This window comes from Panthera tigris, chromosome F3 (genome assembly GCF_018350195.1).
Source record: "Panthera tigris isolate Pti1 chromosome F3, P.tigris_Pti1_mat1.1, whole genome shotgun sequence".
NCBI classification, from domain to species: domain Eukaryota; kingdom Metazoa; phylum Chordata; class Mammalia; order Carnivora; family Felidae; genus Panthera; species Panthera tigris.
The window spans coordinates 67,552,302-67,580,242 of NC_056678.1; the positions used below are offsets into that span (position 1 = coordinate 67,552,302).

Below are 27,941 nucleotides of genomic sequence, written 5' to 3' on the forward strand. Positions count from 1 at the left end.
ATTGCAAGGTCAAGCAGGCCCTGCTTTGACCCTGAGGACACTGGCAGTGAACAAATAGACACCGACTTTGCCCTCAAAGAGATGCTTTTCTAGTGGGGGCGTCTCAATAAACACACACACGTAGCTATGTAGAATGCCGTGAGAGGTTTGATGTAAACAAGGCTGAGAGAGAGGACAGAGTGACGGAAGGGGGTGGGGTGGGCATGAGACTGGCTGGCTGGGGTACGCCTCAGGAGACTCGCATTCCTCCGAGGTGGAACGGCATGGAGGGCAGGGTGGGTAGGGTGGTGAGCAAGGGGGCAGGGCAGGGAAGGGCGGGCGGCACACGTAGGGATCAAGGCCCTGGGAAGGAGTGTGGCTTTGTTGTGAGGATAATGGGGAAGAGCTGAGGAGTTAAAAACAGAGAAGTAATATGATCTGATTTATTATTTTAAAGGATCCTTCTGGCTGCCTGGGAGGCATGAGCTGTAGGGATCAGTGGAAGCAGGCAGCCAGTTGAGAGGCCACCACAACAATCCAGGCAAGAGCCGGTGGTAGTGGTCCCAGAGGAGAAGGCAGAAGCAATCGGGCTCTGGATCTGTCTGGAAGCTAGAACTGATTGGGTTTACTGATGGATTGGACAGGTGGTGAGAAAGAAAGGAGCCTAGATTCACATTTTTGCTTGTGAATGTCCGGTTGTCCCAACACTGTCGAAAAGACTATCCTTGGGGCGCCTGGGTGGCTCAGTCAGTTGACTTCGGCCCAGGTCATGATCTCATGGCTCATGAGTTCGAGCCCCATGTCAGGCTCTGTGCTGACAGCTTGGAGCCTGGAGCCTGGAGCCTGCTTTGGATTCTGTGTCTCCTTCTCTCTCTGCCCCTCCCCTGCTCGTGCTCTGTTTCCCTCTCTGTCAAAAATAAATAAACATTAAAAAAGAAAAAAAAAAGGAAAGACTATCCTTTCTCCGTTGGATTGCCTTTACTCCTTTGTCAAAGAGGAGTTGCCTATGTTTATATGGGTCTATTTCTGGGCTCTCCATTCTGTTCCATCGGTCTATTTGTCTAGCCTTTCACGGATACCACACTGTCTTGACTAGTGTAGCTTTATATTAGTAAGTCTTGAAGTCAGGGAGCATCAGTCCTCCAACTCCGTTCTTCAATATCGTGTTGATTATTCTGGGTCCATGGAAACTTTAGAATCAGTCTGTCAATGTCAACAAAATAATTTGCTGGGATTTTGACTGACATTACATTTAACCTCTAGATCAGGTTGGTGACATCTTACCAATATTGAGTCTTCCTATCCATGGACCTGGAATATCTTCCATCGAGCATGACCTAAAAACAAATTTATTGAATATATTAGACAAATAATATTGTCTAAATTTAAGGCGAACAATGTTACTTTGGTACATTTATATACTGCATTATGAGTGTCTTTGTAACTATGTCTCATTACAAACTTATAGTGTGATATTATTGTCTATATTCATTACACTGTGATTAGATAACTGTGGCTTATTTAACACTCGTTTGCCCCCAACTCCCCGTCCGCTGGTAACCGCTATCTTACTGTCTTGTTTTGTTTTTTTAGGTTCTGCATTAAGTGATAATATATAGTACTTGTCTTTCTCTGACTTACCTCACTTGGCATAATGTGCTCAAAGTCCATCCATGTCTTTGCAAATGGCCGGATATCCTTCCTCCTCGTGGCTAAACTCCACTGTGTATATGTACCATAACTTTTTTATCCATTTGTCATTTGAGGCGCGCTTAGGTTGTTTCCCTGCACTAGCTACAGTGAATGTGCTGCAGTCAACATGGGAGTGTAGATCTCTCTTCAAAATCTTGTTTTCATTTCCTTTGGGTAAGTGAACTTCTGCGTGCCCCGCTCCTATTTGAAAGCTTCCAATGGCTCTCTAGTGCCTCAAATAAAATCAGGGCTTCTAATGGCTGACATTTGTACAACTGCCCAGGGAAAACTGTCTTGTGAGTTCTCAGCTGCTCTATATTCAACCTCACATCCTATTTGGGGAGGGGGGAGGCTCTTCTCTCAATTTCTTTTTTTTTTTTTTTTAATAATTTTATTTATTTTTGAGACAGAGACAGAGCATGAGCAGGGGAGGGGCAGAGAGAGAGGGAGACAAAGAATCTGAAGCAGGCTCCAGGCTCTGAGCTATCAGCACAGAGCCCGACGCGGGGCTCGAACTCACAGACTGTGAGATCATGACCTGAGCTGAAGTCGGACGCTCAACGGAATGAGCCACTCAGGCGCCCCTCTTCTCTCAATTTCTAATGACTTATTCTCCTACGCCTAGGTCTTTGTCCAAGCCTCCCAAGTGACATGAAACCGGCTGACTTCATCTATCTATGGCACCCACCCCGCCCCTCCATCGCAGGCCATCATAAGCTCACCTCCTGCAGCCAGAGTCCAAGGATGACCCAGCGGCATCCTCCTCGAGGCCTCACCCCACTTCCAGTCCCCGTTTCAGTACCACTACCTTTTGCAATGGATTACCTGTCTTCATTGCTTTGTTGGACAGTAAATCTCCCGAGACTGACTCTTCTGTGAGATGTATCCCCAAGTGCCTTGTCCAGCACTTTGTACCCGGTGAGCCCTTATTGTGAACATGTGAACTAACCAACCGTGGACGGGATGCATATGCCCAGGTTCCACCAGGAGTTTGCTGGGGATAAAGGAAAAAACATGCACAAGAACTTTGTTCCACAAGTCATTTACTGGATGGGGGCAAGCGATTTTGCAACAGATTACGGGGTAAGGCCGGGAGGGCAGAGTTCTTTCTTCCCCTCCCAGGAGCCAGATGTGTCATAGATGCTTGTAAATTTTCCAAAATAGCCATCTGTTGTTGGGCGAGCTGGGTCTGAAGATGGAGATTGGCATACATACATTCCAGAAGTCCCAGGCATTCCTTGGGCTTGGGGTCGACTCCTGAAGGGAGAGCAACAGAGGTGCAAGGGGCACAGAAGAGATCCTGTAATTGTACGAGGTAGGAAGGGCTCTAGCAGGATGACCATCTAATCTTTCCAGGCACAACTCGACCCACACACACCTTTGCTTGGCTGTCACCTTCTCAGGGCTGGGGGTGGGGGGTGTGTGTGGCTACCTGGCTACCCTATTTTAATTTGCAGACAATCACAGGACTTTGTTAACCTTCTCCCTTGCCTTATTTTTTCCATAATATTTAGGATCATACAGCATATTTGGTAATTACTTATTTAATTGCTAAGTTCCCCTCTAGAATGTAAGCTCCGGGAAGGCAGGGGTTTTTGTCCTGATTTGCTCACTATTGTATCCCCAGCACCTGGTGCATAAGTATGAAAAAATATTTGATGGGTGAATGAAATGACCTGAGAGTGAGGCCTAACTCCCCTTTCAGCCTCCTTCTCTTGCCTGACACAGCATCTCATCAGCAGTGACCTGCGGTCCTCCTGTGGTATCATTTCCTCCAGCCTTGCTGCATTGGCCCAGTTTTTTCTAATGTTTTCAACTATGTTACATGCAGTCAGCTCCTAGGTAACCTTGGTGGTTATTTACCTATTGTTCATGTATTTATTGGTCTTGACTTCTTTGCTAAACTCTGAGGTCCTCAAAAATTGGTGTCATGACTGTCTAGTGCCCGGGTAGGCTCCCCACAGGCACCCTAAGTACCCACCAATCTCCCCCATGGGAGGATGAATATAACTGAAATTCAAGAAACGGGCGCCTGGGTGGCTCAGTCGGTTGAGTGTCTGACTTTGGCTCAGGTCATGATCTCATGGTTTGTGGGTTCGAGCCCCATGTCAGGCTCTGTGCTGACAGCCTGGATCCTGCATCGGATTCCGTGTCTCCCTCTCTCTCAGCCCCTCCCCTTCTTGTGTATGTGCTCTCTCTCTCTCTCTCACTGTCTCTCAAAAATAAACATTTAAAAAGAGAGAGAGAAAGAAACTGAGCTAATAACTACCATTTCCTTCCCTGGCCCCTTTTGAACGAACATTCCTAGCAAGCAATAACATTTTCCTCTCGGTCCTCCCTAGCCCTAGTAAAGGTGCCCGTATGCAAGGAAACCACACAACTTGTAGAATCGGGAAGAAAATGACACCAGTAGACAAGCTACGGGCGAAAAACCTAGAAGTGGCTTGAGCCAGAGCTGGCACCAGATCCAGGGGAGAAGGCTGGGGCCCCTTCCTCCGTGCAACCCCTCCCGCACTGAGCCCACTTGGGAAGCCTGGCCTGTAGCCTTACCTGAGGGCAGCTTTGCTGTCCGGACGTTCAGGAATGTGGCCAGTGGGGAACTTGCTTGAAGATTAATAAAGCTAGGGGAGGGTTTGGCTCGACAAAGAGGCACAGCATTACTTTCCTCTTTGGCTGAAACAAAATCAGAGGGAACTAATCAGAGCTATTTCCAACAAGGGATGGCCTTTCTAGCTAGATCCCTGCAGTTGGTCTATGAACACAAGTGCCGAGGCCCTGCCCTGAATAGCTCTGGAGAAAGTCAGGTGAGACAAACAAAAAAGAAACCACAGTGGACTAAGGGAAAGCAAGCAGGGATGGGTTCAGCTAAAATCTAGTTTGCTTCCATTTGACAAGTTCTCATGGCCCCGTGCCGCACACTTACTAGTGTGCTAGGCGACAGGGCATCACGAGATACCTAACACACGGTTTCTCGGGTACTTACTACCTCGTTGGGAGACAACTGGGGCACTGATGAAATGTGACATAACAACCGAAGGACGTAAACAATGCGTCAGACAGTCTGGGTGAAAATGAGACCTTTCATCTCGTGGCTATACCGAGTGTGTGATTAATGTTGAAATGGATGTTTCTGGAAAAGTGCAAGAGCTCAGTAGGAGCACTGTAGTCAGAGAAAACTCCAGGCAGGCAGAGGATGCTTATTGGACCTTGAACACAGGATGCTTTCGGTGAGTGGAAAAGATGCTTCGAATGGGAAAAAAGAGGGCAGGAGCGCAGGAGCACACGGTGGGCCACAGAAGACCCTTCACACTAGCGAATCTGAGACTTTAGGCTTTCTCTTGAATGTGACAATGCCATTGAGCCTTTTAGGATTAGAAAACTGTATAAAAACTGTATCTTATTAATGCATAGGTATTAAAATGGGCTGGACGTGAAAGAAGGTTCTGAATGGGAAAATAAATAAATAAGCTTTGGCAAAAACAGTTAAGTTAGAAGGAAAAATTGATTTGTAGGGAGAAGGTAATGAGTCCTATACGGACGGACGTTATCTTTGTCTAGTGAGCAACACTTCCTCTGGGAAACTATTCCTTCCCCAGACCCCAGGCCACACAGGTGGGACCACATCAGGCCCTGTTGCCCAATGGAAAACGGTGTGACCCAATCCAGGCCAACCACGGTATCTCATCCTCCGTGGCAACTGTGATTGATCCCGGGGGTAAGTGCAATGGGCAAGTTGGGCCAGGCTCATTCTCTGGGGTCGACATATGCATTCTGTAGTCAAAGAAGCTTGCTTTCTTGTGATTTGCTACGCTGGGAAAATGCAAAGCTGGGGCAGGTGAGAGCTACTGAATTCGGCCGGCATGCCGTAAGGAGCAGATACAAGCAAGACAGGAGAAAAGAGTACAGGAGGGAGGTGGATGGACGGACACCGCTCGGCACAGAATTCCGCAGTTCGGTCCCTGAGGCTCTGGCTTTTACAGGTCGTCTTCCTATTCTGTGACCATCTCGACACCCCTCCCAACTGCACGAGCCTCTGAATTTCCTTTTTTACTCAAGGGAGTCTGAGTTGGGTCCCATCCGACTAACACAACCCACACTGTGGACACACAGTCCAGACAGAAACGCCTAGAGAAACAGTCGGAGGTGGCACCGAGCTCAGGTGAAAGGTGAAACTGCCAAGCTAGCCACAAAGCGGCGATAAAGCAGCTGCAAAACTAAATTAGCTCTCCAAAGTAAAAGACTGAGAGGGAAAACTGGACGCTGGGGAGCCCCTCCTCGGCAGTTTGGGAGATGAGAAGGAAATGGCAAAGCAGAGAAGCGACAGGCGGAGGCGAGCGGCCAGCCCTCCAAAGGAGCCCAGGATTCACCGCCAGACTGAGGTCAAAAAGGACAGAGAAAGTTCACCCACTCGCTCATTTATACTTACGAGACAGCCGAGTGCCTGTGAAGCGCCCACCGCTGACCCCACAGCAAGCTAAACACACACGTGCTCGCGACCCTCACGCAACTGACGGTATTGCAGTGTAGACAGTCACTAAGTGATCGAGCACGCACCTTATCGCATCCCGTAAGTGCTAGAAGGGCGCCTAACCTATAACCTCGTCTGTGCAGCTGGGGAACGTGTTCCCCAGAAGCGATCCTGTCTAGGCTGGGATCCGAAGGAGGAGGGTACGGGACCTCTTCATGGACAACAGGCCTGGGGGCAGAGGTGTGGCAAGCAGGTCGTATGAAGGAAGATGTACTCTTGTCCTGAACTCTGACTGCAACAGAGCAATGGCCTGCTAAGGGGAAGAGGTAGTCACACATGTGGGGGCCGGGCCGAGGCTTTCTATTCGGAAGCTCACTGAGCCTATCGAAATTGAGATCTGTTTTATTCCCAATTACTCCTGGCGAGGGAAATCGGGGTTTGTTTTTGTTTTTGATGCTGGGTTTGTGGATTTTCCAAGCCCCACTGAAGGTCCTCCTTCTCCTCCTTTTTTTTAAGAGAAGTAAAAATATGCAACAATGAATTCATGTGTCGTCTCATGCAGGGGCCATGCTAGTCTCTGTAGCATTCCAGCTTTAGTGTATGTGCTGCCTGAGGAGCACGACCCTCCACTTCCTTTTCCCTTGGTCTCCTCAGCCCTTTGACGGCTCATGCAGAACGGTAAGGAGACAGAAGCTGAAATTCAGGTCTCAAAATTATTCTCACCACGGGGCACCTGGTGGCTCAGTCGGGTTAAACGTCTGACTTTGGCTCAGGTCACGATCTCACGGTTCTGAGTTAGAGCCCCGCGTCGGGCTTGTCAGCACAGTGCTCATTTCCGATCCTTTGTCCTCCTCTCTCTCTGCCTGCCCCCTGCTCACGCCCTCAAAAATGAGTAAACATTAAAAAAAAATAGTTTAGGGGTGCCTGGGTGGCTCAGTCGGTTAAGCATCTGACTCTTGACTTTGGCTCGGGTGTTGATTTCACAGTTCATGGGTTTGAGCCCCACATCGGGCTCTGCATTGACAGTGCAGAGCCTGCTTGGGATTCTCTCTCCTCTCTCTCTCTCTCTCAAAATAAATAAATAAAAACTAAAAAAAAAAAGTTAAAAAAAAGATTATTCTCACCATTGGAAAAATATAACTTCAGCTTCCATGCAAATACACTTCCCAATAATTCAGGCCCTTCCTAGGTACATGAGGACAAATTTTCTACCAGGCTGTGAGGTTTGGAGAGCACTTACAATCCATACCACAGGAACCAGATTTCTGACTACACAGTAACGGAGAATGAGGTTGGGGAGCAGTAAAAGGAAGCAGAACATAGAAAATCATAGTAAAAAGTGTTACCTACATTGTGTCGTTCTCACAATGACCCTAAGAAGTAGGTAGCATTAGCCACATTTTATTTGAGAAAACCTAAGTTAGGAAATTTGCTTAACATCCCACAACTAGCCGTGTGGCAGTGCTGGGGTTAAATCCAGGCCTGTGGGCTCAAAGTCGTGCTCTTCACCAATGCACAACATACTCTGTGAAAAGAGCTGGTCCGTTACATGTAAGCTATGACGTAGTAGGCCTCTTGGATAGGGTCATCTACTCCACTCACAGCCAAGTGGATGGGCTCTGGAGTCAGATGGCCCCAGGCCATTTCCCTGGCCACTAGTTGGACCGTCCCACTTAAACAGAGTATCTGTTTACTCTAGTTAACACGATGTCTCCTGGGATCCCTGCACTTCAAGTCCTGTTCTAAGTATTAAGAGGGGAAACAAAGGAAGAATAATATATTCATTCAGCATACAGTCACTGAGCATCTATTCTCTAACAGACCCGGTTCTTGGCACTGGGAACACAGCAATGTTCCCATTTATTTTTTATGCAAGCTCAACCCTGAACATGGGGCTCGAACTCACCACCCTGAGTTGGAGAGTCACATGCTCCACTGACTGAGCCAGCCCGGCACCGTCCCAGCAATGTTTCCATTTGATGGGCAAGTGCAGGGCAGATACAAATCTTTTCCAATTAACCGAGAAAAAGGAAAAAACAAAACAAAACCATACATACAACTAGAATCACTTCCCAAATTTCTGAGTAATTTAGGAGGTCTGCTGTTTAAGGGAAGGGGAGCAAGGCCTCCGACACACACCTTTTCTGTTAGGGTGACTAGCACGCTTCTCCATCTGAACAGGTGTGGCGCCTGGGGAAGAATCATAGCGTTACTTGATCAACAACCCATGCTATTATGTTACTATTGACGGCACGTCTCCGGCTGTTCCAGTTTGGGGAGGAAAAAGTGTGAAAAATGTATGGTTCCATTTCACGGCCAAACATAAGCGCTTGGGTTACAGGTCCCTTCAGTAGTGTGGAAATCAGTTCTATTATTATCACGGCTTCCTTTTTTTTTTTTTTTTCTGGACAAAATAGTAATTTAACCAAACCCAGACCTTAAAAGAGTCCCGCACTAACGGGCGACTCCTGTCTGCGTCCTCTCCACGGTCTCCTTCGGCAGCATCAGCCCCTATCCTGTCCTAGGAGGCAGGTTGGAAACCTGACTCCCATCACGTCTAAAGAGCCACCGTGGCCTAGACGGAGGGCGGGGACAGAAGTCGCAAGGCTCCACGGGGAACCCCTGGGACCACGCTTTGGGTGGGAGACCCGGAAGCCGCAGCCTGCCTCAGCAGAAAGCACCTGCGTGAGAAGGGAGAGGGCACGCTGGGCCAGGAGCCCAGGGGCAGCTAAGCACGACTCGCAGTGCGCCCCAAGGAGGGCTCGGCCAGCCGGCCAGCTCCTGGGACCAAGCTCCCGAGTCGGCCCGCGCCGCTATTCCTCCCGCGGCTCAGGCTGGAAAGGGTGGAGACGGTCACGCTTCTCCTGACCTTCGCGGCCCCAGAAGACCCGAGGCGCCGGCCAGCTCAGCGACCTCACCCTCTCTGTTACTCGAACGCCTCCTGGCCGGCACCCACCCGTCTAGTTGATACACATGCGCAGTGGCGGGCCGGCCAACCGCCCCAGCCTCCGCGCTTGCGCCGACGTGCGCGCCGCACGCGGCCGGGAGCGGCCTCTCTACTGCGCAAGCGCCGGCGCCCTCCCATTGCCAACATCGCGCGCTCTCTATCTAGCTTGCCCTGCCGTTCCTGCGTAGGGAGCGGGGCTAAGAATGTCGATTGGCCAGTTTTGGTGCCGGTCACTGAGCTGGGTGCGGTGATTGGCGGCGACCCGGAGGGTAGCGGGTTAAGGTGTCAGCCCTGAGGAGGCAGCGTTTTCTAGGCTTCTCTCTGGTTCTCTCTCTCCAGAAGGTTCTGCCGGTTCCCGCAGCTGTGGGTACCCGGCTCCGCATCGCGCCGCCATGATGGGCCATCGTCCGGTGCTCGTGCTCAGTGAGTTGGGGGGAAGCCGAGGCAGGGGCCCCCTTCTCGCCCCTTCCCTCCACACTTGGCCGTGTTGCCCCAGCCCAGCCCCGTCCTGGTCGGCCGCGGAGGCTTCCAGTCCTCGTCCCTTTCGGAAGCCCCTTCTGCCTCTTTTCTCTGTGCGCCTGAGCCTTTCCCTTGCCCCCGCCGAGCCCCTGGGGTGCGGGGACGCGGCGCCGCCCCGCCCCCTCCTCGCGTGGCTTCAGGGTGCGGAGGAGCAGCTTTTCCGTTTGGCCCGTCGCGGAGCGGTGTGTCCCCGGCCGACGGGGTGGATCGTGGCGCTTCCGTCTTTAGTACCGGGGTTGACAGTGTTCCCCGGAGGATTGGGAGGGTTCAGTGGCCCAAGTAGGTAAGCTGCTGAGACGGGGGCCTGGCGGACAGCCAGTGGGGTCCTTGGTCGCTTTTCAGAAGCAGCCCTCCAGGATTTCCCTTGAGCGACCCCGGTTGGTGAAGCAGCCCCGTTCCCTCGCTGGCCTGGCTTAGATGCAGCGAGCCCCTCCGTGTCCCCCGCGTGGTGGTCTTTCCCACGGAGTTGCCCCTGGTTTCTGGCTAAGGAGTACCACCTCCCGTGTCCTCCCCTGGCTTGTTTCCGTTTTAACTTCTGGACCGCATGTGCGAGCCCGCCCTGGGCGCCTTTCTCCCTCCCTTACCGTTTTCTGTATACGAAATGCAGTAAAGCGATTTGATCCGTTTTCTTCATACCTAGGAAATAACTAATACCAAAAAAAAAAAAAAATGCACTTAAGGGAGAAAAGGCGCCGTTCCTTCCGGTGCAGGATTTGAGTTACCACTGCCCGACACAGGAATCTAAATTCCGAGGGTTGTGAGTGTAGACTTGGTGGGACTGCATTGAAAACTTTGCCGATTTAAGTTGTACGGAGTGTGTGATTCAGAGAGAGGAGCGGAATAAGCATCGTGTCGGTTTGGTTATAGCCACGGGCCGGTCTCACCGAGAGGCCCCCAGGGGTGAGTTGTGCACTGTGAAACCCTTTTTAGGTCTGCATTAATCCCTGGCACTGATTGGATGTAACCCATTAGGCCGCGTGTTAAAATACGTGGTCGGCTCTGACCGAGCATTGTTATGATGTCCAAGCATGGAGTGACCGTATCTGGAGAACGGAGACCCTCTGAGAGGATCTTCTCACTGCACAGCACGCTGTGGGGGCGCTGGCAGTAATTCCGCTGGGACTGCCTCCTGTGATTCCCCCTGTCCGAGTAGGAAAATGGGAGCCCAAACTCCTCCCTCGGGTATTTTTTTTGAGGGTCACCAGCCCTCTGAGCATCTGTAGATCCTCTTTCCGGACAGAACTGCAGTATCTCCCATTTTCTCGTATAATCTCTGCGAGTTCACCATTCCACCGAGGCCCATTCATGGATCTCAGGTTATGAGTCCCTCTGTAAATACGTGAATGTTTGATTAGTGGGAAAGCGATGACCAGGGATTGTCATGGGTCGTACGTGTATCAAGTTGACGTAAAGAAATAGCTGTAAGTACGTGTACTTTTTTGTGTTAACAGTTTTTTAAGGCATATTGGTATATAATAAGCTACACGTATTTGGAGTGTACAATTTGATGAGGTTTGAAGGTATGTTACATCTGTGAGGTGTGTGTGTGTGTGTGTGTGTGTGTGTGTGTGGGGTTTGCTTTCAAAGGTCAGGGGATAAATAGTATCTATACAACGGGCCACTCCTGGTCTATTGCATTTTATTTTCTCTATTCCAGGCCAGAACACAAAGCGTGAATCTGGAAGAAAAGTTCAATCTGGAAACATCAATGCCGCCAAGGTAGGATATCTTTGTTTAAAATCTCTACACCCAGGGGCGCCTGGGTGGCTTAGTTGGTTAAGCGGACAACTTCAGCTCAGGTCATGATCTCGCGGTTCGTGAGTTCACGCCCCGAGTCAGGCTCTGTGCTAACAGCTCAGAGCCTGGAACCTGCTTCAGATTCTGTGTCTCCCTCTTTCTCTGCCCCTCTGCTGCTCACGCTGTCTTTCAAAAATAAATAAATGTTACAAATTTAAAGAAAAAAAAATCTCCACACCCAATGTGGGGCTCAAACTCATGACCCCAAGATCAAGAGTCTCATGCTCTTCTGACTGAGCCAGCCAGGCGCCCCTAAAGTAGCTTGTCTTTTAAGTAGTTTAGAGTATTATTTTGTCTCTAGCTGCCTTCCTTAGGATTTCTGTATCTATTCGCAAATACGCAGAGGAAATGTTGACTTCCCTTTCTTTCAGTACATGTCTCTGATGGTGGTAGGTGGAAGGAAGCCCTCCCTCAATGAGGCAGACCTAACAGTCTTCCCATATTCACTTATGCATAATTCTGTTATCGTGTATAAGTTTTAGAGTCTTTTTGTGTTTGTCTCGCATGCTAGACTGAGTTACTTGAGGGGAAGGACCGTGTTCCCGTTTGTATTCCTAGTGCCCACTGTAAAGCCTGGTTAGGTAGTCAGTAAATATCTTGGGATGAAGGAACGCAACAGCCCTAGACCTGAGTCAGTGGCGTGGAGGCCAACATCGTGGAAAGAAGTATTCACAGGTAGATTTCCAGTTACCTGAGCTACTGAGAAACTGAAATTCTGGAAGGCATGTCCCCCTCTTTTCCTGGGAAAAATTATTTCTGTATACACCACGCTGAAGTCATTTCTTAAGGGGAGAGACAGCAGAATGGAGCCACACGGTACCCTGTGTCTAATGTGGTTATCAGCCTGGCTTTAGAGGGTTAAACACTGGCTCTGCAGGTTCCTCGTGTCCCTTCTCACACACGTGTTTGCACCGTCTCCTGATTGGTGGTTGCATGTTTTATGTTTTCCTTTCAACAGACCATTGCAGATATCATCCGAACATGTCTGGGACCCAAATCCATGATGAAGGTAGGCCTCTCATTGAAACTTTGTGACTACAGATTTTCCTTTTCCGTAATCTGGAACAATTAGGTAAAACTTTTGCTTTTCTCCTAGATGCTTTTGGACCCAATGGGAGGCATTGTGATGACCAACGATGGCAATGCCATCCTTCGAGAGGTTTGACTTTTCGTTTTGCTTTCTCATAATTTTATAAGGGGCCCGTAAGTCATATATACACGATGATTAGTTTCTTAGGGCTGGTATAACAAGTTACCACAAAGCGGGTGTCCGTGAAGAACAGAAATTTGTTCTCTCGTAAACTGGAGACTAGAAGTCCAAAATCAAATTGTCATCGGGGCCCTACTCCTTCTGAAGGCTCTCGGGAAGAATCTTTGCTGCTCCTGGCATCTGGTGGTTGACCACAACCCCTGGCATTCCTTGGCTCGCTAGACTCTTGTCTCCTCAGTTGTTACGTGCCATTGTCCTCTGTGTCTCTTGTTATAAGGACACTGGTGGTCAGATATAGGACCTATTTTCATATCCTGTGTGATCTAATCTTAACTTGATTATATTTGCAAAGACCCAGTTTCAAAAACATCCATGTTCACAGTTTCAGAGGGTAGGACCAACACATCCTTTTGGAAAACAATCCAGCCACAACAGTGGTGCTCCCGGTAAATAAGCTGAAAGAATACCACTCCGTGTCTTCAAGAAACTTTAATAGTCAAGCTGGCAAATGCGTTTTTCCCCAAAAAGAAAGGGACTTGGGAAGAGGATTTACTTAGATATTTTGGGGGCCACTTGTACTCTTTCAAGCTGTAGTAGATAAAAGATAAGGGAGGAGGTATGGGAGTAAGAAGCCCGAGAGGACCAAGCAAGTGGGTTAAGAGGTCTTTGAGTAGTGTTGATTCAGTGGCAACCTACATTTTTATTTTAAGATTCAAGTCCAGCATCCAGCAGCCAAATCCATGATTGAAATCAGCCGGACACAGGATGAAGAGGTTGGAGATGGGACCACATCAGTGATTATTCTTGGTAAGAGGAGAACAGAAGGTTCGTAAGGAAAGCTGGAGTGAAACATGAAGATTTTGCCCAGAATAGTATTTGTGTCCTATTTTAAGGAAACTGGTACCAATCCCCTGGTTATAAATATTTAAATAATTTGTTGCTGATTTTCTATGTGTTTTCTCCAATTGAGTGTAAAACACTCATCATAGTATAGGGTGAACTGTAAAGATCTGCTTGAACAAGATACAGAGCAGGTTCTTGTCATTCGCGGTAGGTTGTATTCCATAAAGTCACCACAGACACTGAATTAGCAAATGCCATTACTCCTGGGGGAAACAGGTTAGGCTGCTGTGAGCCTCTGTTCAGATACTCTTCAGTTGATGAATATATCTTGTTATATGAGGCTTTTTGTGTTATTCATTTGTGTTTTTTTAATATATATATCTTTTAACGTTCGTTATTTACTTTTGGGAGAGGGAGACAGCACAAGCAGCGGAGGGGCAGAGAGAGGGAGACACAGAATCCGAAGCAGGCTCCGGGCTCTGAGCTATCAGCACAGAGCCCCATGTGGGACTCAAACCCACGAGCCATGACATTGTGACTTGAGCCAAAGTCGGATGCTTAACCGACTGAGCCGCCCAGGAGCCCCTGTTTTATTCGTTTATTTTTCAAGTAATCTCCACCCCCAGCATGGGGCTGGAATTCACAACCCCGAGATCAGCACTTGCATGCACAATCAGCTGAGCTGTCCAGGTGCCTCCTTTCTGTTTGTTTTAAAGACACCTTATGTGGTACGTGTTGCTGATTCCTTACCGTTGAATTCACAGCAAGTAGCATTATTAACTCCGGCCAGAATGGAGCTTGTCTAATGTGTTTTCTCTGTAAGGCCCATCACAGCCTTCCTGTGCTTAGGAAAACTAGGCTGTACTTCAGTGCCATACCTAGGGGTCATTTTAAACAGTGAAGTCACCAACAAAATGTGTAAAAATGTGAAATTAAATGTACCACATGAAGTATGAGAGCTGAAACAAGGCAGAGCGTTGCCTTGGTTGACCTTAATCTGAAAATTAATGAGTCAGGTGACAAAAATTTTTCGCCTGTGCACCTGTGTGTGAGTGACCAGGAAAGTGCCCCAAGTGAGTGCTGATTTGCAGCTTGCAGGTAACATTGTAGCCAGTGGTTAGGTTGACAAATGCAGAACTTTGACAACACGTCTTGACCATACAAGTTGGTAATGGTCAATCTTCACCTTTCTATAGGATTGTAAAAGATCACTTCTGAAAACTTGATATGCTGCCTTTATTTGCCGTGAACACTTTATGTTGATGGTAGAAGTTTCTGATAGAGGTGTTCGGGGCTGCCTGGGTGGCTCAGTCAGTTCAAGCATCCAACTCTTGATTGTGGCCCAGGTCATGGTCTCAAGGTTCATGCATTTGAGCATGGTCTCCCAGTTGGGCTGTGTGCTGACAGCTTGGGATTCTCTTTCTCCCTCTCTCTCTCCCCCTTTCTCTCTCTCTCCCCCTTTCTCTCTCTCTCTCCCCAAACAAACTTCAAGAAATTTTATAATACAGGCATTTGTTGTGTAAAATCTGATTGCAGCAACACATTGTCAGGAAATGAGAGCTATGTTAAGGGGTGCCAGTTTATACTGTTGGCCCACATGCCTAAAGATGGAGTCCATACAACAAAATTATTATAGGAACTTTTTAAAAAGTGACACTTTGAATTAGTTTTGGAATGTGTTGATGGAGATGGACTTGAGTCATCACCAGCTAAGCACTTCAGACCCGATTCTTTTGAGGATTGAAAAGTACATGTGGCTGGTTCTGTGCTTTGAAGAAAAACTTGGAGGATGTGAAAGAGAGAGGACAGACGTGGTGGGATTCTGGGATTCTTTGGGTTGTTGAGGAGCACTAGATACCAGGCCAGATTTTCTAGCTAATAATCTTAGTTGAATCTCCTGGTGAGATTAGGCAGGTTAGGTATGTATTAATTTGTGTGTGTACGAAAAAGGAAAGACAAATTTTTAAGTAGGGGGACATTCCACGAATAACCTCTCATCCAGAGGATAAATTTTGTACAGTTTTATGGCTGTGTTTCTAGGTATAAGGAAACGTGTGTTTTTGTTTTTAGTACCAGCAGTTGGACTGTATCCTAGGTGTTTAGATGATGGTAAACAAGTCTGTTTTCCTTTATACGTTTTTCCTTGTTTAGAGACTTTGAAACACAAGGGTTTCCTTTTGTTTAGAAAACTGGTGACAAATATTAGTTAGATCAAGAGAATAAAACAGCTTCAATCTTCGATCATTTGAAATGTGTCTGGCAAGGGTACTTTCTTTATGAATCGCCTTGTAGAAAGTGTGAAGTTCGGCATGGTTATCAAGAGCCAAATGGCATGGCTTTTGGGAGAGTCTATTTAGGAAAAAAGGTATTTTTAGAAGCTTGACGAAGTTGCCTTGAAGTCTAGGTATTTGTAAGTAACCTCACGGCACCTGTGTCTTTTTCAGCGGGGGAGATGCTGTCTGTGGCCGAGCACTTCCTGGAGCAGCAGATGCACCCGACGGTGGTGATCAGCGCTTACCGCAAGGCCCTGGACGACATGATCAGCACCCTCAAGAAAATCAGGTACTGAGGACACCAGCAGTGGACCATCAGACGTGGGAGGCCTGGAAGAGCCATCTCTTCTGAGGTGACGAAGGCAGGCCAGGCACGTCCCACGGTGGTTTGTTTGTGAGGGAGACGCAGAGGAGAGCAAAACGAAGAGAGGGTAAGGGAAGTAAATGTTTTAGAAAATGACACAGGGGACAGGGCAGACAGAAGGAGCTAGTTCAGTGCTTCAGGGTATCTTGTGGCTCCACGCCGTTTGCTTATTTCCGTGTTAGGCACTGCCACGGAAAATGTGTAGCAAAACCTACCCTTCCAGAATTTTAGCTGCTGGTGTGGGGAATAAACTGAAGAGTTAGATGAGTGTAATTATTCAGGACCGAATGTGAAAATGTCCCACCATCAAGTATGATTATAACTAATACCGTAACTAGAGATCGCAGTCCGATCTGATAAAGTGCCGCCCTGGTGGCAGCCAGCAGTTTTCCGTTCAGATCACAAGGAGTGGGACTGGAGATGCTGTGAGAACCCCGTGTGGGAATCCAGGCACTTGCTGTCCGTGCAGAGCGCCGACAGGGTCTCGAATGCGGTATAGAAACTCAGGCCTTCTAATGTCAGAGGATGTTAGGTCATGACCGTGCAGAATGCAAAATGTCTTCCACGAAAAATTTTTGTTTAAGAACGAAAAGCTGTGATCGACTCTCCTGTGGTTGGGTCGTTGGGTACGTAGGGATCAAGTAGTTCGGTGAGCTTTGTCCCGTACTGCCTGTCGTCAGGATAAAAAAGCAGCATGTGGTAGCGTGTGTGGCAGTCCGAGGGAATGCCGTGTTTGCCTTGAATTGTTTTTACGAAAGAAGCTGTGTAAGAATGTAGGGATAACCAAAGGGTGTATTGAGTTTGTGGAGCTGAATTGCTAGAAAAGTTTGCCTTCTCATCAAGCAGTAATGGTCTAAATCCCTTAGATAATACTTGGGGAGCCCTTGCTTCTCCTCTAAAACCCATAATGCAACTGTGCAACGATTGCAATGTGTGAAAATTTGGGCAAGATGGCATCCAAGGCCTCTTACAACTTCATTTTAGGGTTCTAAGTAGACTTTTGTACAAATTTACGATCTGGTGAGGGAAAACTAAACACACGAACACGGCACTATGGCACAGCATGAAGTAAGATGCTGGATAGACTAGAATGCGGATGTTCAGGTGGATAGTACAGACTGATGGTGAGTGTCAGATGAGCTCTCAGAATTTGCTGGTTGTGGGATAAGGCTTCAAAGACCAAATGTGTCTTGACCCAAGTTAGACAAGTTGAGTATATTTGGTTGAAGCAGAAGGTAAAGAACAAATTATTTTCTGTAAACTCTGCAGGGTGGTCAGCCGTGGGAACCCATGACACAGGGATTTGAGACAGCTTCCAGGGATGGGTTAGTTATGATCTTGCTGAAAGGCAGAGGGATGGACGGTTCTGACTCGTGGCCCACTATGGTCCCCGAGCTGTAGATCAGGCACTTCCTTAAATATCCAAGGTCTCTGCTGAGCATAGCACCTGTTTTCTTTTCTCCAGTACCCCTGTTGACACCAATAACCGAGATATGATGCTGAACATCATCAACAGTTCTATCACTACCAAAGCAATCAGTCGATGGTCCTCTCTGGCTTGCAACATTGCCCTAGATGCTGTGAAAACTGTGCAGTTTGAGGAGAACGGTCGCAAGGAGATAGACATCAAGAAATACGCAAGGGTAGAAAAGGTAAACTCTTTCGATGTGTGTTTTTTTTAATGTTATTTTAGAGCGAGTAGGGGAGGGACAGAGGGCGAGACAGGATCTGAGCAGGCCCTGTGCTGACAGCAGAGGGACAGTTGTGGGGCTCAGACTCAACAGACCGTGAGATCGTGACCTGAGCCAAAGTTGGAGGCGTCACTGAGCCTCCCAGGCGCCCTTCGATGTGTATTTAGAAGACGTTATTCCCTAGTAGGAGCCTTCCCACTTGCGGAGGAAATGTGTTTAAATCAGCACAAGATGTCATTGTAGTTAGAACAACACTTATTTGCTGCCTTGAAAACAGAAACTTGAGAGTCCTAGGGAGGTATTCCCAAAATAGTTCTGTTCCCTTCAGTGCTATTCTGAACGAGGTTTCCAGGGACTAGAGAAGCGCTTAGTGGTGTCTCCTTGTTTGTGCCTTTACATATGTCCGACACTTGGTGGGGATGGGACACAAAGGCTCTGCCCTGTCTAAGCTTCAGAAAGCCTTCTCTACTCCTTTAAGGTCCAAAAGTAGCATGAATAGTGTGGCCTGTAGATGGAGCCCCAAGCCTGGAAATTCTGTGGGAATCTCTTTCAGGAAGTAGGAGAGATCTGAAGCCCTTTAAATCTTCGTCAGTCACTGAATTTCTTTTGAGTCTCAGCTGATCTTGAGAGTGGCTGTCATGGTCCGAGATTGGTATGCTTCCTAGAGGGGAAAAAAATGTGATTGCAACCGTATTTGTTGTTGAGGTTCAAGGAAGAAAGCGATGTTGGAAACCTAGAATAGTGGTCATTTGGGGAAGATAAATGTCTGGGAAGGGAGTTGAGAAATTGTCTCCTCCTGGTCACGGATGGAAGTGGATCTTTTGCTCAGATACCTGGGGGCATCATTGAAGACTCGTGTGTCTTACGGGGAGTCATGATTAACAAAGATGTGACCCATCCACGAATGCGGCGTTATATCAAGAACCCTCGCATTGTGCTGCTGGATTCCTCTCTGGAATACAAGAAAGGAGAAAGCCAGGTAAGGTTCCTGGGCTTTTTCCTTAAAGTCGGTGTAAGAATCTGACTGCTGATAGGGATAAGGGAAATAAAAGATGTGTCTGTTACGTTGTAGACTCTGTCAGTTACTGACCTTTACGCGTGATCTCTGATTTTACAAGAACTTTTTGTTGTTGTTGTTGGTTTTGAGAGAATGAGAGTGCGTCCGTGTGAGCAGGGGGAGGAGCAGAGGGACAGAAAGAGAGAGAATCTTAAGCAGGTTCCATTCCCGGCACAGAGCCTGACAGGGCTCCGTCTCACAACCCTGAGATATGACCTGAGCTGAAACCAAGAGTCGGATGCTTAGCCCGTTGAGCCACCCAGGCGCCCCTTTTATGAGAACTCTTGGACATAGTTAACGCTGACCCCAGTTTTACAGATGAGGGATCTAAAGCTCAGAGAAGTTTGGGTAATTGTTTGGGGAATACAACTGGTATCGAGCAAGTCAGATTTGAACCCAGCTCTGTTGGCTCCAGTTCCACACTACCACACCACCTCTCCCAGTGCCTGAGTGGAATAGAGAGTGGGAATTAATGGAGCTGGGAAATGCCAAAGAAGAATTTCCAGAGGGCAGGAGGGTCTCGAGGCTCTATCACCCTCGGATAGAATAAAAGTGATTGGAGCTTGTTAACACGAGAATTGGGAAGAAGATTTAGTTTATTGGTGGGAAGAATTAAGACCCAGAGTTACCATGCAGGGTAGATGTGATGTCGTACTGAGCGGTCAGAGACCTTGGGCCAAAATCTCCACCGATGGCCTTTGACTCTGAATCCTAGTTGAGGAGTACTTCAGTGAAGGAGTTCAGCTGGAGTTCTTGAGCTAAACTAGCTTACAGAGGCGTGGGCTCCTGGCTTCAGCAGGACTCTGACTCGCTTCTGGGGTGCATGAGACGACTCGGTAGAGGGGCCTGGTACTGGGCACGTCTGAGATTTTAAGTCCGTGACTTTCCTTCACCACGCAGACGGACATCGAGATCACACGAGAGGAAGACTTCACCCGGATCCTCCAAATGGAAGAAGAGTACATCCAGCAGCTGTGTGAGGACATCATCCATCTGAAGCCCGATGTGGTCATCACAGAAAAGGGCATCTCGGGTAGGACTCTGTTCGTTTTTCCAACCTCTTATTGAGGTAGAAGAGGGTGGGCAGGGTGAGCGTGGTAGTTAGTGTGCATTGAGGATGCAGCCAGGTCAGAGCCCAGGAGTTCTGGCCTCCCTCTTGACCCCTCTGCTCTTGGGTTTACAGATTTAGCTCAGCACTACCTCATGCGGGCCAACATCACGGCAATCCGCAGGGTTCGGAAGACAGACAACAATCGCATTGCTAGGTGAGTAGGCCACGTAAAAATAAGATTCTTCCTTCCCGTGGGTTCGCCTTGTGTAGCTTTCTGATGTCGTTGCTGTCTCTGAGAAAGTTTAGCGCCGGATACGGTCAGCCGTGTCAGTTACAGGTGGAACCAACCTGGGTTTTGCTGTGTGGTCCCTGAGAAGTTCTCTAGTCTGGCAATTATCTACTGCAGGAATCTTTTTTATACTGCTGCTAACCAGTAGGGCACAGCTTATGCTTAGACACCTGTGGTCTCTACCTTGGGGTCCGTGACTGTCTGTCTTAACTAGCTCAGAATACAGCAGAAACATCAGTTTCCTTGAGGGGATCTTCAGCTGCTGTTAATGCAACTTAAGATTGTGGTTCCTACTTTTGCACTGATGTCTGTGCTCACATATCATTCATTCTTAATATTAATTTATATTTTAAAGAGAGAGGTCTACCCCAATATCACCTACCCAATCCAGATCAAGTTTTATACTTCTGCTAACTCTGAAATGGCTCTGGGCACACATAGTTGACGACGTGCCCAGGAGTGGGTACATGTCAGGTATACCTGAGAACTCCCTTGTCTAAATTTTATTATCACAAAATATACTTAAGTTAAACTGCATCTGGTTATAACAGTTGTCTTAGGTACATACGCTTTTATTTGTAAACCCTCGTTAGTTTAAGGAAACTTTGCCTACATACGTGCGAAAACCAACTTGCTAGGCAGCCAAGACCTCTCTAGTTATATAGCAGCGTTTCCAGCAATCCATGTTTGGCCTTGTCCCCAGCCACAGACCCTAGGGACTAGGAAGATGAGTAAAAAGTACCTGAAATCCCCTCCCCTTCCCATCTAATCACTAGAGCCTGCGGGGCCCGGATAGTCAGCCGGCCAGAGGAGCTGAGAGAAGAAGATGTTGGGACAGGAGCGGGCGTGTTGGAAATCAAGAAAATTGGAGATGAGTATTTTACATTCATCACTGAGTGCAAAGACCCCAAGGCCTGTACTATTCTCCTCCGTGGGGCCAGCAAAGAGATTCTCTCGGTGAGTCCGCCTTCGAGGTCATTCCGTTTCTTGAGAGATTCCTAGAAGGCCTGAAATTTTCCTGTTACCCTTTCATAGCTGTTTAATTTTTGACACGTGGCCAAAACTTTAACTTCTTTTAAAATTAAAGCAATTTTGGGGCGCCTGGGTCGCTCAGTCGGTTGAGCGGCTGACTTCAGCTCAGGTCATGATCTCGCAGTCCGTGAGTTCGAGCCCCGCGTCGGGCTCTGTGCTGACAGCTCAGAGCCTGGAGCCTGCTTCCGATTCTGTGTCTCCCTCTCTCTGACCCTCCCCTGTTCATGCTTTTTCTCTCCCTGTCTCAAAAATAAACAAACATTAAAAAAAAAAAAAATTAAAATAAAATTAAATTAAATTAAAGCAATTTTGGGGGCACCTGGCTGGCTTAGTTGGTAGAATGTGTGACTTTTTTTTTTTTTTAACGTTTATTTACTTTTGAGACAGAGAGAGAGAGAGCATGAACAGGGGAGGGGCAGAGAGAGAGAGGGAGACACAGAATCGGAAACAGGCTCCAGGCTCCGAGCTGTCAGCACAGAGCCTGACGCGGGGCTCGAACCCACGAGCCGTGAGATCATGACCTGAGCCGAAGTCGGACGCTTAACCGACTGAGCCACCCAGGTGCCGCATAGAATGTATGACTCTTGACCTTGGGTTCTTGAGTTCAAGCCCCACTTGGGGTGTACGGATCATTTGTAAAATTAGTTAATTAATTAAATTAAAAGTCTGTAAAGAGTAATAAAAATTATCTTAACCATTTTTTATTTTAATTTTTTTTTAATGTTTATTTGTTTTTGAGACAGAGACAGAGTATGAACCGGGGAGGGTCAGAGAGAGAGGGAGACACAGAATCTGAAACAGGCTTTAGGCTCCGAGCTGTCAGCACAGAGCCCGACGCAGGGCTCGAACTCACAGACCGTGAGATCATGACCTGAGCCAAAGTCGGACGCTTAACCGACTGAGCCACCCAGGTGCCCCTATCTTAACCATTTTTAGGTGTATAGTTCAGTATACATTCACATTCTTGGGCAATAGATCTTCAGAACTTTGTCGTCTTGCAAAACTGAGACATTACATCCATTGAACAATGACTCGTCATTTCTCCAGCCCGCAGCAACCACTGCTTCCTTGTTTATAAAAGATTGTTTTTCAGGGGGTTTTTTTGTTTGTTTATTTTTTTTTATTTTTTTTTTAACGTTTATTTATTTTTGAGACAGAGAGACAGAGCATGAACGGGGGAGGGTCAGAGAGAGGGAGACACAGAATCTGAAACAGGCTCCAGGCTCCAAGCTGTCAGCACAGAGCCCGATGCGGGGCTCGAACTCACAGACCGCGAGATCATGACCTGAGCTGAAGTCGGCCGCTCAACCGACTGAGCCACCCAGGCGCCCCATGTTTGTTTATTTTTGAGAGAGAGAGAGAGAGACAAAGAGCATGAGCAGAGGAGGGGCAGAGAGAGAGGGAGACTCAGAATCCGAAGAAGGCTTCAGTCCCCGAGCCGTCAGCACAGAGCCTGACACGGGGCTTGAACTCACAAACTGCAAGATCATGACCCGAGCCGAAGTCAGATGCTTAACCGACTGAGCCACCCAGGCGCCCTGTAAAAGATTTTTTTAATGCTTATTTATTTTTGATAGAGAGAGACAGAGCATGGGGGTGGGGGAGGGGCAGAGAGAGGGAGACACTGAATCGGAAGCAGGCTCCAGGCTCCGAGCTGTCAGCACAGAGCCCGACGCGGGGCTCGAACTCAGAAACTGGGAAATAATGACCTGAGCCGAAGTCAGACACTTCACTGACTGAGCCACCCGGGCGCTCCTCCTTAATTTTTAAGTTAAAATGACAATTCTCGCTTTTTTTCCTCAGGTTAAGTAACTCACCCAAAGGTGCACGGCTAGTAACCGCACCACGCAGCCTCCCCGGGACACAGCTAGGGTGGCAGAACGGGCACCGCGCTGGCGAGCGTAGTGGGCGTGGCCCAAGGAGCTTTCTTATCTGCCCTGTTAGTGGGAAGCCCTCCAGCGCCTCGTGCGCATTCCTGAGTCCTGGCGCTTTCTACATGCTGTGTGTTCGCTCTCCGCAGGAAGTGGAACGCAACCTCCAGGACGCCATGCAGGTGTGCCGCAACGTCCTCCTGGATCCCCAGCTGGTCCCCGGGGGCGGGGCCTCTGAGATGGCCGTGGCCCAGGCTTTGACAGAAAAGTCCAAGGCCATGACCGGTGTGGAGCAGTGGCCGTACAGGGCTGTGGCCCAGGCCCTAGAGGTCATTCCTCGTACCCTCATCCAGAACTGTGGGGCCAGCACCATTCGTCTGCTTACCTCCCTTCGGGTGAGTCCCTGCCCTGCTTTCTCCTGACGGGGTAGGGGCACCTGCCTGGCCCGAGAGGCTGCTTCACATCTGTCCACCGGCTTCTCCTGACCTCGGGCTCGTTCCCTTAAAGTGTCCTCTCTCGGCGTTGGACTCGTTTGCCGTCATTGCCGTTTCCGTTTGTCATTTCGGTCTTTTGGGTTTAGTGTTCGGTTGGTCTCGTTTTGTTTCGTTACCTAATGTTCCCTGCCAGCTCGCTTGTTCCTGGTGTTTCCCCTTTAACTGGTGATGCTCCTTCCAACCACAGGCCAAGCACACCCAGGAGGGCTGTGAGACCTGGGGTGTCAACGGCGAGACCGGCACTCTGGTGGACATGAGGGAGCTGGGCATCTGGGAGCCCCTGGCTGTCAAGCTGCAGACCTACAAGACGGCAGTGGAGGTGAGGCGCCCGAAGACCTAGACTGCGCCGTTTCTTTGCAGAGAAGCAGAAGCCAGGGTGCTTGGTGCAGTCTGGAAGGGAGGGGTATAGTATGGAAGGCAGAGTATTCGCCAGAGATCAAGGAATTCGCCCCCTGCTTCGCCCATGCGGAAAGCAAGGTGACCTAGCATAAGCCGCCTCCCCTGCTGAGGGGAGCGCATCTTGCAGGCAAGTCTCTGCAAAGGTGGATTTCAGATAAAATGCTAATTACGTAGGAGGAGCTAAGTGTTGCCTTTAGAAGAAAACAGGTGTCCGTCCGCTCTCTGCTGACCTCTGTGGCGCTGTGGTGTTTCTCCTAGACGGCAGTTCTGCTACTGCGGATTGATGACATCGTCTCCGGGCACAAGAAGAAGGGTGACGACCAGAGCCGGCAGGGCGGGGCCCCCGATGGCGGCCAGGAGTGAGTGGTGGGCAAGGCGGCCTCAACGCACAGAGCCAGCAGAGGCTCCCTCTTCCCTGAGCCAGACTGCCAGGGACACTGGATGTCTTTGTTTGGAGGGGATCAGGTTGAGGGGCGGCCCCGGCCCCTTTCTGTCCCAGCTCGGTTCTCAAAAGGCGCTGACACGTAATTCCTCTCTATTGTAAGCTTTCCACTTAGTTTGCTTCCGATGATTAAATCTAAGTCATTTGAGATGGTTGTTATGTGTTTTTCAACCTGGGTCGTATCTCTGCCTCCTGGCAAAGAGGGAGGAGGCAGAAGACTGTCCTGGGGAGGGAGGGGAGGGAGGGGAGGGATGGGAATGAGGTAAGTGCCTCCTTGAGGGTATTTTTCAGACCTTCTCAGAGATGCTGGTTGGGAAGACTCTGGGAGTTCAAGGGATCGTACTTTATTTTAAATTTTTCAATGTTTATTTACTGTCGAGAGAGAGAGCATGAGCGGGGGAGGGGCAGAGAGCGAGGGAGACACGGAATCGGAACCAGGCTCCAGGCTCCGAGCTGTCGGCACGGAGCCCAACGCGGGGCTCAGACTCACGAACCCTGAGATCACGACCCGAGCTGAAGCCGGACGCTTAACGACTGAGCCCCCCAGGCACCCCAGAGGGTCATACGTTAAAGCTTGAAGAAGCACCGCTTTGTGTTCACCACCCCAAGAACAGGAGGAACCTGTCCAGACCGTGGGTGTTGCCCACGTGTGGCTGCGTGTAGAGCAACACCCAGTACGTGCCAGGGCTCAGGCACTTGTCCTAGAAAACAACTTGCGTTTTTTCTATCGTGTCCTATAACTTTTCAGAATCCCTCCTATCTTACCTGGAATTCTCCTCTGCCGCTGTGCTTTCTGGCGGCAGTCTGTTCTCTGTTCTCCTTGTGTCACAGGAGGGCCTCCGCTTCCCCTGCCGGCAGAAACAGAGGGGTTCGTCTCACTTCGTGCTTTGTTTTTATCCAGGGAAAAAGTGGTGGCCGTGGGATGCTGGAGGCTAGGTGGGGCTAGCCTTTGGTGTCTTCGCTGCCCTTCCTCTTGGCCGCTGGGCCTTCCACATCCCCTTTGTCCTTATGATTCATACAGTCAGCCTTTATCTCCTCCCTGATCGCAGGACTTAGTCACGTTAGGTTGAATACTAGGTAGAATAATGGCACATAGTCCCTCCCGCGTGATAAACGTTCTAGCCAGTTTGCACATACCGGCTGATCCTCACAAGACTAAGACTGGCAACACCCCCAGTTTACAGTGGAGAATCCGCCCGACAGAAAGCTGGTGAGTGGAAGACGGAATTGCTGTGCGGGGAGTCTGGCTGCAGAGCCGTGTTCTCAGCCGGCTGTGCTCCCCGCGTAGGAGGCGCGACGGGGCTCTGGAGGCCTCTTGGCTGTTCACACCCGGCTCTGGCTTCCTGCTCAGCCCACTAGGAGGTCGTTGGCTTTTCCTCTCCTCTGAGGGGATCTGAGATAAGCCTGTTTCTTCCTGAAATCCCTGCCTCTTTCTTATTTTTTTTTTTTTTGAAGTTTTTGTTTAAAATTTTTTTATTTTAGAGGGACAGCCCAAGTAGAGGAGAGGGGTAGAGTGGGGGGGAGAGAGAATCAGAGCCTGCCTGACCTGGGCCTCGATCCCACCTCCCTGGGGTGGTGACCCCAACTGAAATCGAGAGTCAGACGCCCAACCAGCTGAGCTACCTGGGCGCCCTCCCTGCCTCTGTACTTGCGGTGCTTGTCATTCTGTCTTAGAGAAAGACAATGGATTAATCTCAAATAAGTGAATAGAAGTTGACAAAGTAGTGCTCACAGGACCTGAGAAGTTACAGAGGAAGGTAGTCACACGGTGAGGATCCCTCCCTCCCATTTGTGATTGGCCCTGATGTCCACTCTGGTTGCAGCTCTGACTTGGGTGACTGCTGGGTAAACGGGGGCTTTCTGGCTGCTGTCGGGGCCTCTCCTCTGGGAGCAGCTGTGCGTCCTGGGCCCGTGGAAATCCCTTCTGGCAAGTTCGATCTGGCAAGTCGGTTCTCCCATCTGCCTTTCAAAGGCCCTTAGTGCTGCCCGGGCCGAAACTGAACATTGGGATTGCGGGCTGCCCACACCGTGTTCTGTATTGCCCGGCGTGAGTCTCCATCACTAAACTGTTCCGTGAACACAGCTTTGCCGCCTCCTTGACTTTGCGCATGGTCCTTCCTACTGTCAGACTCCTAGACTCCACCAAATCCCGTTCTCCCATAAAGCAACATTTCTTTGGGTGGTGGGGAGGCTTGGATTCCAGACTACTCCGGCCCTCCGTACTCAGCCAGCACTCTTGTTTTCGCTTGCCCTTGTCAGGTCCCGGAGTTGATACTCAGAAGATACAAGTTACTTGTCTCAAAAATGAGTTTTTTGAGAAAACTTGAGTTTATCCTAGAGTAGCCATTTTGGGGGAAAATGAAATTGGATTCCTACTTCATTGTTTGCAAAATTAATTCGAGGCAGCTGAAAGATTTAAATACAAGCAAGTGAAACTAGAAGAAAACAGGAGATTTTTAAACGTATTTATCACAGGGGAAAAATAAGGGCAAAAAAATTGACGTGCTGAGAACAAAGTGTGGGGGGGTGTGATATTTGTACCAATACAAAGGTGAATTTCTTTACAGAATTTTCAGAATGTGGCAGTCAAGACGATTGGGACTACAGAAAAATAGGCAAACAACAGCTCCAGAGTGACTGTAGAACAGGAGGTGTCCACCTAATTCAGCGGGAAATGCCAAGAAGCCTGGTAAAGACTCAGCGAGGGTGGGGGAAAACAGGCCCTCTGGTCTCAGGCAGAGGTCAGTTCCACCTGGCAGCTCGAACCCTGACTTGATCTTACAGATTTGGGTTCAAATATATATGAAATGCAGTACATACAGGGCCATTCATTTCAATGTTCGCCGTAGCCAAATGTTGGAAACGCGAGGTTCTGGTCAAACATATCCATGGGACGTCCCCCTGCAGTGTCACTGAAAGACCAGTGGACAAAGGCAGTGCCAGGTGCATCGATACAGAACAGTCCTCCATGTGCAAGTGAGAATGAAAAAGCAAGCTGCAGAGCGGTGTCTGGATGCCAATGTGTGGTATCGCCTGTATGTATATACATGCAAGATGTGTATATACGTGGCAAGTAAGCTCTAGGCCCAGCCTGGCGCTTGAACTCACAACCCCGAGATCAAGAGTCCTGGCATCCCTGCATAGAATGTCTTCGGAAGGACTCAAAAGTAACAGTGGTTGTTTGAGGGAAAGACCCAAGTCACTGGGGAATAAAGATGATACCTTTTGGTACCTTATGAATTTTGTGTCCTATGCACTTATTATTAGCCAAAATAATTAGCCAAAATAATTTTAAGCAGAAACACCAAAGAACAACAAAAAGCGGGTTTGTTCAGCCAGACAGGAGCTCCTTTGCAAATACTACGTGCTGTTCTCACATCCTGTTTACTGACATCTCTCTTCTCCACAATAAAACCGTAAGCTCTTCTAGGACAGGAACCGGCGTACCCGGGGGCTCCATAAATATTAATAATTGACAAAAAGAACTATCTGGGGTCTGCCGTCTTCGCCCCGGAAGTCCTTC

The 27,941-nt window shown here is 48.8% G+C and overlaps 2 protein-coding genes and 1 pseudogene across 4 annotated transcripts; 1 reads left to right on the forward strand and 2 right to left on the reverse strand.

The window, feature by feature from the left end:
- Positions 1-2,697: 2,697 nt before the first annotated feature.
- Positions 2,698-9,092, reverse strand: TSACC (TSSK6 activating cochaperone). The gene is made up of 4 exons (XM_015540159.2): positions 9,009-9,092; positions 8,279-8,329; positions 4,222-4,344; positions 2,698-2,928 (listed from the first exon to the last, which is right to left on the reverse strand). The coding sequence occupies exons 2-4, from the start codon at positions 8,310-8,312 to the stop codon at positions 2,711-2,713; spliced, it is 375 nt and encodes a 124-aa protein (XP_015395645.1). The 5' UTR covers positions 8,313-8,329; positions 9,009-9,092; the 3' UTR covers positions 2,698-2,710.
- On the reverse strand, positions 6,662-6,759 carry LOC122236041 (annotated as a pseudogene).
- A 154-nt stretch (positions 9,093-9,246) lies between the features above and the next one.
- On the forward strand, positions 9,247-24,566 carry CCT3 (chaperonin containing TCP1 subunit 3). Of its 3 annotated transcripts, XM_042975959.1 has the most exons (15): positions 9,247-9,328; positions 9,426-9,509; positions 11,263-11,324; positions 12,361-12,411; positions 12,499-12,561; positions 13,323-13,419; positions 15,900-16,017; positions 17,558-17,744; positions 18,613-18,762; positions 19,741-19,873; positions 20,024-20,105; positions 20,957-21,137; positions 23,233-23,478; positions 23,765-23,896; positions 24,235-24,566. In XM_042975959.1, exons 2-15 carry the CDS (start codon positions 9,479-9,481, stop codon positions 24,337-24,339), a joined length of 1,638 nt encoding a protein of 545 aa, XP_042831893.1. In that variant the 5' UTR covers positions 9,247-9,328; positions 9,426-9,478; the 3' UTR covers positions 24,340-24,566. The 3 variants fall into 3 exon arrangements, with proteins under 3 accessions (XP_042831893.1, XP_042831895.1, XP_042831894.1); XM_042975960.1 differs by lacking the exons at positions 9,247-9,328; positions 9,426-9,509 and adding an exon at positions 9,753-9,888; XM_042975961.1 differs by lacking the exons at positions 9,247-9,328; positions 18,613-18,762 and having other exon boundaries at positions 9,359-9,509.
- Positions 24,567-27,941: the final 3,375 nt, after the last annotated feature.